This window comes from Chaetodon auriga, chromosome 1 (assembly GCF_051107435.1).
Source record: "Chaetodon auriga isolate fChaAug3 chromosome 1, fChaAug3.hap1, whole genome shotgun sequence".
Lineage (NCBI taxonomy): Eukaryota > Metazoa > Chordata > Actinopteri > Chaetodontiformes > Chaetodontidae > Chaetodon > Chaetodon auriga.
The window spans coordinates 3,046,208-3,056,374 of NC_135074.1; the positions used below are offsets into that span (position 1 = coordinate 3,046,208).

At 41.7% G+C, this 10,167-nt stretch overlaps 1 protein-coding gene across 1 annotated transcript; it reads left to right on the forward strand.

Annotated features, from left to right (window-relative positions):
- The first annotated feature begins 296 nt into the window (after nucleotides 1-296).
- LOC143324220 (E3 SUMO-protein ligase ZBED1-like) lies at nucleotides 297-2,584 on the forward strand. Its single transcript, XM_076736536.1, has 2 exons — nucleotides 297-517; nucleotides 919-2,584. Exons 1-2 carry the CDS (start codon nucleotides 297-299, stop codon nucleotides 2,582-2,584), a joined length of 1,887 nt encoding a protein of 628 aa, XP_076592651.1.
- Nucleotides 2,585-10,167: the final 7,583 nt, after the last annotated feature.

The following is a 10,167-nucleotide window of genomic DNA, read 5'->3' on the forward strand; positions in this document are numbered from 1 at the left end:
GCGCATATACTAAACAATTAACAATTAATATTTTTTTAAAAACTGCCCGTTATTATTCAACCGTTCCACTCCAGACTGATAGTACTCCACCTCAAGAAGACACCCAGCAAAAACCAGCTCAGTCTGATGTGGCATTTCAGAATAAAAGCCCTCTGAACTTCCATATTCCAATGTAATACGTTTACATTAACATTAGGGCTGGGACGACGCGTCGACGTCATCGATGACGTCGACGCAAAAAATATGTCGACGCAAAAACTGCACGTCGATGCGTCGTCGTCACTCAGAATCAAAAAATGGCGGCGGCTGCGGCATCGAGTAGCAGCGAGTCGGGGGAGAAGAAAAGATCTCGTAGTAGGATGTCAAAAGTATGGGAGTACTTTACACCTAAAGATAACGATTCGGTCGTCTGTGACCTGTGCAAAATGGAGATGGCATACCATAAAAGCACTACCGCGATGCACCAGCACCTTAAGAGGAAGCACCCGGGAGCTGCTTGTGTGGAGGACAAGACGCCGTGAGTTTTCAACTTTTTTTTTCTTTCCTTGTTTGCAATGATTAACCCCGTCATTCATCCAAACCGCACCACGTAACTTGTGCTCCAGCCTCGCACACACGTAACATGTGCCCACTTAAACACACACACACCCCTCACACACTCGCCTCTTGCTGACACACTTTTTTTTAGCTGACACAGACAGACACTCCTCAAATACATGCAAAAGTTAGTTTATTTTTATTTCTTTGTCTTTTTTTTTTTTAAATACAACATTCATTGTTTTTTTTTTATAACTTTCAACTTTTAGGTTAATGTATTATCATTATTATTATTATTATTTTACTTTATTGATATGGGCAGATCATTTAGAAATATATATTTTTATTAACCTGTGCACTGTTTGTGATTTATGTTTTCAGGGACAGGGATAAGCAGAAAAGTTTGGAGGACTACTATCAGACGAAAAAAAAACACCCCCCCTGCACCCCCCAGGAGGCTGCTGCACTTACTGAGAGCATCCTTTCGATGATTGTAAAGGACATGAGGCCTCTTGCTATCATTGAGGGCGAGGGATTTAAAGAAATGCTCACCACTTTTAATCAAGGTTACAGTCTGCCGTCCAGGCGCCACTTCACTAGTATGATGGAGGAAAAGTATGAAACATCAGTGGAGAAACTACGGAACAAATTAAAGGCGGTGAATTCGAAAATCTCCCTAACCACCGATGCCTGGACCAGTATGGTCACAGAGGCATACTTGGGAGTAACGTGTCACTTCATTGACGAGAAATGGAATCTTGTCTCCTGCAACCTGACGACACTGCCAGTTGACGAGCGGCACATGGCAGAAAATATTGCCTCCTGGGTGGAGAAGGTGGCAGAAAAATTCCACATTTCATTAAACAACGTTCTTGCAATTGTGCATGATAATGCAAGTAATGTGGTCACAGCTCTCCGCATCCTTGAAGAGAAGTTCGGAGTTGCATCCTACCGATGTGCTGGGCACACGTTGCAGCTGGTTGTAAACCATGCAATGAAGGACCCCACGATTGATAGAACACTATCAGCAGCACGTGGCCTTGTGAAGCACATCAAGAAAAGTGAGCCAGCTAGCACTAAACTCAAGCAGAAACAACAACAAATGGGCACACCTGAGCATAAACTGATCCAGGATGTAGCTGTCAGACGGAACAGTTCATACTACATGGTTGAACGTTTATTAGAACAGCGGTGGCCAGTGGTTGCCACACTGTCAGACCCAGAAGTCACACACCGTGGGAAACATTACCTGGATCTGAAAAATGATCAGTGGGTTCTTCTGAGTGAGCTGAAGGAGGTGCTCCAGCCTTTTGAGCAAGCAACTGTTTTCCTAAGTGGGCAATCATATGTTACAGCTTCTGTTCTCCCACCCCTGCTGAAAGGTCTACTGAAATCCACCCACAACAGATCCTTTGATTCTGCTGCCGTGAACCTTTTCCAGAGCCATGCAGAAGAGGAAATTCTTTCAAGGTGGCACCCGCTGGTATCTGCATTTCAAGAGGATGGAAAAAATGTGTCACTCCTTGCTGCAGCCCTGGATCCACGTTTCAGAAAATTGAAGTTCCTTTCTCAAGAGGATGCTCTGAAACTCCAAGCAAAAGTTCAGAGTGTTGCACTTGACCTGAAAAGGGAGCAGAGAGCACTCCAGCAGGCAGCAGTGGGGGAGCAGGAGGGGGAAGCCTCAGCGACTCCACCACCAAAGAGGAGGTCTGTGTTGGACACTTTGTTGGGCTCGGATTCTGAGGAGGAAGACAGCAGTGAGGCACCAGACCACCAGGATGATGAGGACACAGTGAAGAAGGAAGCACTTATGTATTTTGGGGAAAACCCCATCCCAAGGGACAGTGACCCCCTTCAATGGTGGAGGGCTAATGAGGCAAGATTCCCCACACTGGCTGCTTTAGCAAAATCCTACTTAGCTGTACCAGCAACATCCACGCCATCTGAAAGGCTTTTTTCAGTAGCTGGACATATTGTCAACAAAAAAAGGGCAAGCCTGACAGCCGAGCATGTTGAGATGCTAACATTCCTCCACTCTAATACATGACTACAACACAGACACACACCTGAGCAGACGCACACACACGGAGTGAGAGTGGTGGTGGAAAGCAAGAGGGAAAGGTAAAGGAGAGCAGCAGAGCAGCACAAGTGCTCGTGCAGGAACAAACACACACAAAGCTGCTGCTATTTTTTATTTATTTTATGTTGATATATTTCGATTCAGATTGCGTTTTTTGCACAACAGTTTTATTTATTGAAAGAAATTTGTATTTATTTTATTATTCTTTGTAAAGTCCTGGGAGCTCCAGTTTAACTACTGTTCACTTAACTTTAATAGGCCTAATACTTGAATTTATTTGTTATTTATTTCACAGATTAGGCTAAGTTGCTGCTGTCACACATTGTGTTGTTTTGTAAATTACAGCTGCCACTGCTGCTGTTATGTTTTTATTTATTTTATGTTGATAAGATTTTGGTTCAGATTGTGTTTTTTGCAGTTTTATTTATTGAAAAAAAGTTTTATTTTTTTTATTACAGGATTCCATTGCACTACAAATGTGTGCACTTTATTGTTGTGTTGTTCTATACAATTCATTCATTTTTGAACTTGTTAATAAAAATATATTGGAAAGAAGAAATTTGTGTTTTATTCATGGAGATAAATTTACATTAATTGCTATATAGGTCAAATTATGGGGAGATAATCGATAATCGAATCGAAATCGAATCGAATCGGATTTAAAAATGAATCGTTAGATTAATCGATGCATCGAAAAACTATTTTCTAGATTAATCGATTACAAAAATAATCGTTTAACCCAGCCCTAATTAACATTCATATTTCTTAAAAACTGCCCCTTATTATTCAAGCGTTCCACTTCAGACTGATAGTACTGCACCTCAAGAAGACACCCAGCAAAAACCAGCTCAGTCTGATGTGGCATTTCAGAATAAAAGTCCTCTGAACTTCCATATTCCAATGTAATACATGTACATTAACATTCATATTTTTTTAAAAACTGCCCATTATTATTCGACCATTCCACTTCAGACTGATAGTAGTCCACCTCAAGAAGACACCCAGCAAAAACCAGCTCAGTCTGATGTAGCATTTCAGAATAAAAGCCCTCTAAACTGTCATGTTCCAATGTAATACATGCACATTAACATTTATATTTCTTAAAAATTACCCGTTATTATTCAAGCGTTCCACTTCAGACTGATAGTACTGCACCTCAAGAAGACACCCAGCAAAAACCAGCTCAGTCTGATGTGGCATTTCAGAATAAAAGCCCTCTGAACTTCCATATTCCAATGTAATACATGTACATTAACATTCATATTTTTTTAAAAACTGCCCGTTATTATTCAACCGTTCCACTTCAGACTGATAGTACTCCACCTCAAGAAGACACCCAGCAAAAACCAGCTCAGTCTGATGTAGCATTTCAGAATAAAAGCCCTCTAAACTGTCATGTTCCAATGTAATACATGCACATTAATATTTATATTTCTTAAAAATTACCCGTTATTATTCAACCGTTCCACTTCACACTGATAGTACTCCACCTCAAGAAGACACCCAGCAAAAACCAGCTCAGTCTGATGTGGCATTTCAGAATAAAAGCCCATTGAACTTCCATATTCCAATGTAATACGTGTACATTAACATTCATATTTCTTAAAAACTGCCCCTTATTATTCAAGCGTTCCACTTCACACTGATAGTACTTGACCTCAAGAAGACACCCAGCAAAAACCAGCTCAGTCTGATGTGGCATTTCAGAATAAAAGCACATTGAACTTCCATATTCCAATGTAATACATGTACATTAACATTCTTATTTCTTAAAAACTGCCCGTTATTATTCAACCGTTCCACTTCAGACTGATAGTACTCCACCTCAAGAAGACATCCAGCAAAAACCAGCTCAGTCTGATGTAGCATTTCAGAATAAAAGCCCTCTAAACTGTCATGTTCCAATGTAATACATGCACATTAACATTCATATTTCTTAAAAATTACCCGTTATTATTCAACCGTTCCACTTCACACTGATAGTACTTGACCTCAAGAAGACACCCAGCAAAAACCAGCTCAGTCTGATGTAGCATTTCAGAATAAAAGCACATTGAACTTCCATATTCCAATGTAATACATGTACATTAACATTCTTATTTCTTAAAAACTGCCTGTTATTATTCATCCGTTCCACTTCAGACTGATAGTACTTGACCTCAAGAAGACACCCAGCAAAATCAGCTCAGTCTGATGTGGCATTTCAGAATAAAAGCACATTGAACTTCCATATTCCAATGTAATACATGTACATTAACATTCATATTTCTTAAAAACTGCCCGTTATTATTCAACCGTTCCACTTCACACTGATAGTACTTGACCTCAAGAAGACACCTAGCAAAAATCAGCTCAGTCTGAAGTGGCATTTCAGAATAAAAGCCCATTGAACTCCCATATTCCAATGTAATAATGTACATTAACATTCATATTTCTTAAAAACTGCCCCTTATTATTCAAGCGTTCCACTTCACACTGATAGTACTTGACCTCAAGAAGACACCCAGCAAAAACCAGCTCAGTCTGATGTGGCATTTGAGAATAAAAGCACATTGAACTTCCATATTCCAATGTAATAATGTACATTAACATTCATATTTCTTAAAAACTGCCCCTTATTATTCAAGCGTTCCACTTCACACTGATAGTACTTGACCTCAAGAAGACACCCAGCAAAAACCAGCTCAGTCTGATGTGGCATTTCAGAATAAAAGCACATTGAACTTCCATATTCCAATGTAATACATGCACATTAACATTCATATTTCTTAAAAACTGCCCCTTATTATTCAACCGTTCCACTTCACACTGATAGTACTTGACCTCAAGAAGACACCCAGCAAAAACCAGCTCAGTCTGATGTGGCCTTTCAAAATAATAGCCCGCTGAATTTTCATATTTCACTGAAATCTGAAAAAAAAATGGTTGTCTGGGCCTGTGGGTCTGTGAGCAAGATTTTTTTTTCTCATCTTTAAAATGATTGTGAAAATATTTACTATTATTTCAGCGATTGGCCAAAATGGCTTGAAATCAGTCATGGACAGTTATGACGTCATTTCGAAATAAAATATTACTCGCTATAATTGAGTGCCATTTGGCATTATCTCTCTATTAAGGCCAGGCATTTATTTATTAGGGCCACGGGGCAGCCACGAGCACTACTGCCTACAGCAAAGCTGTAGACAGTAGTGCTCGGGGCGAAGCCCCGAGCACTATTGTTATACTGCGTGTTTTTTCTTCTTCTTATTATTATTCTTCCTCTTCCGTGTCAAATTTTGGACCGCTACTCCTCCTACAGTTTTGGGAGCACCCACGCAAATGTTATATCAAAACGTGCGTCTCGATCGGGATCGGCGTGCTATTATTTTTGGGAAATTTATCGCAGTTTTTCGCGACGTAAGTCGCGAAAAACTGCGATAAATTTCCCATAAGAAATGAATGGGAGGCCGTAAAAATTGTCGCACTTCTTCTACTGGCTACTGCTCCGGCATTCTTTCACCTAGAGACTCCATTTAAACTTTAAATTGTAGACACAAGTCTTGTCTATTGCTGTATTAAGCCACGTTTTGATAACTCATGTAGTTTTTGAATAATCCCTCATCAATGACCATGAGCGTTTTTGGGGAAATTCTCAGATTTCAATGGGTGTGTATTGCGTGGACAGTTAGAGGCTAGAGTGGGTGACATCATCGCTAGAGTGGGAGAGAGCCGATTAAAAACGTCTAGGTTTTTGCTCTTTCCACGCTCCTCCCGGCCACAGTTTACACTCTACAGGCATGATTTTTTCCACAGTTGTAGACAAACTTGTCCTCTCTCTCACAATGTGATCGAAAAATCTGTGAGAGTTACAGAATTTGAATTAGCAGCCTCTAAGCGCGGCCATGTCTGTCTCTGCTCCCCATGCACTCCAATACAAAGATTTTCGGAGAGAAGCAGAAAGGAGCCCCGTTTTCAACTCGTGACTGTGTCCACAATATATGCTGTAGAAGCATAAAATTACACCAAAACGTTCAGGAAGTCCTCAAGGCGCTCACGGTGTCTTTGTTTTTCTGATAGGAGCTTCCGTTCTCTCAGGAGAAGCCCAAATGTGAGAGGAGTGCAGAGGCAGAAAATCGCTCGTTTTCTCCGCTTTTCTGTCGCCCCTGTCTGTCTGCCCTTATCGTCATGGGCAACCAGCTCAAGTTGCCGTGACAACCTCTGAGCCTAAGTAGTCAGAGTGGCAGAGAGCCTTTTTTTAACTCCAGATTTTCTGTCTTTCCACGCTCCTCCCGGCCACAGTTTACACACTACAGGCATGATTTTTTCCACAGTTGCAGACAAACTTGTCCTCTCTCTCACAATGTGCTGGAAAAATGTGTGAGACTTACAGAATTTGAATTAGAGGCCTCTAAGCCCGGCCATGTCTGTCTCTGTCTCTTTTTCTCTCTCTGAGTGCATGTGTGCCTGAGTGCTGAGAGGGGGCGTGTGCGTGCGTGCGCAGCTGGGTCTCATAGAGCATGATTGGGAGGGGCTCTGAAGTTGCTGTGGCAACCTCTGAGGCTCAGTACCTCTGTGAGCACTTCTCTCTCATGCTCCCTCATACACAGAGAGGCATAATGGGCATATAATGTAATGTATATGTACGCGGTCGGGCAGTAGACCCCGTGGCCCTTTCAAAATTTCCCGCAGGGAAATTGTCTAGTTTTATTCTGTAATTTATTTTTTATTTTGTCATTATTTTTAGAAGTAGCAACAGTATCCCCCATTTGGGGGATTGAATACAAAATGCCCAACATGATAGCTTTGTTAGTGTGAAATTATCTTTTAAAACTAAATTCTTACATTTATTGATTGAAATTTATACCGCTTCCCGCTGACTGATAAGTAAAACTGAACCAATGTGCTTATACTGAAGATTGACAACACTGTACACAGATAGGCTACCTCATTAGAAATTATTAATCAACACTGAAAACTTATATCTTCCCACACTGAACATTATTAATTAGCACAGAACATCAATATCTCACTGATGATTATTGAATTAGCAGAGTACATGTTGTTTACTCCTCTAAATAAAGCTACTCTTACTCAATATGAATGTCCTGCTTATGTGAAGCTGTTATCAGCATTGTGCTAACAGAGCTGCAGTGTTCTGATGTATGATTAAGATGGAGTCAAGCATGAAGCATGAAGGGTTAACACAGTGGAGAGTAATGCCAGGACACTTGAAAGATTTATTGTTTATGCTTTCACTTAACCCTTAAGAGATACTGGGGACATTTCGTGCCATTTGGTTTTTTATTTTCAAGCCATTTTGGCTGTGTTGAATGAATATAGCCATGAATATGCCAAAGGATATTCATTTTTAAAACATTTTAGATTTTTCGTCTCAGTTTCTTAAATTAGCCTAAAATGGCTAAGCTACACAAAAACCGACACATGCGATTCTAAGGTCCAAAAAATGTCCCATCGAAAACCATTGAAAATGCCTTTTTTGATCCCACATTTATCTTAACATAAACTAATGCATTCCTATATGTAAAGATTTCATTTTGGACTACTAGCTTTAAATTTTTAATTTTTATATTTGTCCACCAGATGGTGTTACTTTTAACCTCTTCAAGCATGCAGCAAAATTTCACACTTTTTACTGTTTTCTGCAGGGTGCCTTGCAGGTGAAATGATAAGTGTGTGTCGCTTTGATGTTGGATAATGGTGTGTGTGTATAAAAAAAAAGTGTGTGTGTGTGTGTGTGTGTGTGTAAAAAAAAAAAGTGTGTGTGTCTGTGTCTGTGTCTGTGTGCAACTTCAAAAGTCTTTTCTCTTAGAAGGACAAATCTGGTGTTAGAAACTTATTCTACAATAAAAAGGATGAGTAGCTTGTTTTGGTTTTTTCGCTCAGGTTGTTTATGCAGGTGCACTGCAGCCATTGTTATAAATATGAGCAGTAGTGCGGGAGTGGTCATTTTGGAGTCATTTTGGAGATGGAACGACTTTACAGCACACAGGAGGCTTTGGATGTAATCATGCACTCTGATTGCGAGGACGGCTCCTCATCCACCTCTGAAGACTCCGAGGCTGACACAGAGGAGGCCTCAGAGGTTGAAACTGACCAGCTGGAGTCCAACTCATCTGAAGACTCATCCGAAGATGAGAGCGGAGGGGAGATAGATGAGGCAGCAGCGGGATGGACCTCAAAGAATGGGAAAATTATTTGGTCTCCCACAAACTCTGAAACTTGCCGCTACGTCCCGGCAGCTTCAGGTATGGTCCCAGGACTGACACATTATGCCGCTGCCCGAATCACTGACCCGGCGTCCTGCTTTGCACTGCTGCTAACAAATGAAATCATGCAGCACATTGTGTCTACAACAAATCTGCATGCGAGGCGCTCAATCGCAAACTGGCGAGATGTGGACACAGAGGAGCTGCAGGCTTATGTGGGGCTGCTCATCTTGGCCGGTGTTTACCAGTCAAAAAATGAATCAACCCTCAGCCTCTGGAGTGAGAAATCAGGGAGGAGCATTTTCCGGGCCACGATGTCCCACAAGAGGTTCCACGAGATCAGCCGAACACTGCGGTTCGACGACAAGCTATCCCGACCACGATGCCGTGATGACAAGCTGGCTGCCTTCCACAAAGTCTGGGAAATGTGGACGCATCGCCTGCCGATGTTGTTCAGCCCAGACAGAGACATCTGCGTGGATGAACAGCTTGTCCCATTCAGAGGCAGGTGCAGCTTCAGGCAGTACTTGCCGAAAAAGCCAGCCAAATATGGCATAAAGATTTGGGTGACCTGTGATGTAAAAACATCCTACGCCTGGAGACTGCAGGTGTACACAGGCAAAGCAGCTGGCAGTCCTGCTGAAGTCAACCAGGGAATGAGGGTGGTCCTGGAGATGACAGAGGGGCTCCAGGGACACATCATCACATGTGATAATTTTTTCACGTCCTTCACACTGACAGAGGAGCTGCTCAGGAGGAAACTGGCTCTGGTTGGCACAATTCGACGAAACAAGCCTGAACCCCCCCCCCCCATTTGCTCCAGACAAGAGCAAGAGCGGTCTTCTCCTCCACCTTTGCTTTTACAAAGATCCACACACTGGTCTCTTACATCCCTCGAAAGGGCAGGAATGTGCTGCTCCTCAGCACAATACACCACAGTCCCGACAGATGCAAAGGAAGTGTCGACAACCTTGATAAGGTAGGAACCGTTAAGCATCAGTTATGCACACATTTATTTATTGTTACTGTATAATTGCAATTTTTTTTCAAGTGAGCATTTTCATATAGAATAAATAATATGTGTATCATGAGAAAAAATACTTGGATCATTTATCATTTATTCATTCATATTGTCTTGTTTTATGTTTTGGGGGTTTTTTTGTTAGGTTGTTGGCACCTACTCCTGCAGGAGGAGAACAAATCGGTGGCCACTGGCCCTCTTCCACAACCTGGTTGACATCTCACATTACAATGCCTATGTCCTGTGGACATCAATCCAACCATCCTGGCAGCAGCAGAAGCCACACAGGAGGAGGCTCTTCATTGAAGAGGTGGGAGAAATGC

Bases quoted from the DNA above. Each gene is read 5' to 3' on its own strand.
- LOC143324220 (XM_076736536.1), top strand. From the start codon at position 297: ATGGCGGCGGCTGCGGCATCGAGTAGCAGCGAGTCGGGGGAGAAGAAA. The intron at 518-918 runs GTGAGTTTTCAA...TTATGTTTTCAG, and splicing joins TGTGTGGAGGACAAGACGCC to GGACAGGGATAAGCAGAAAA.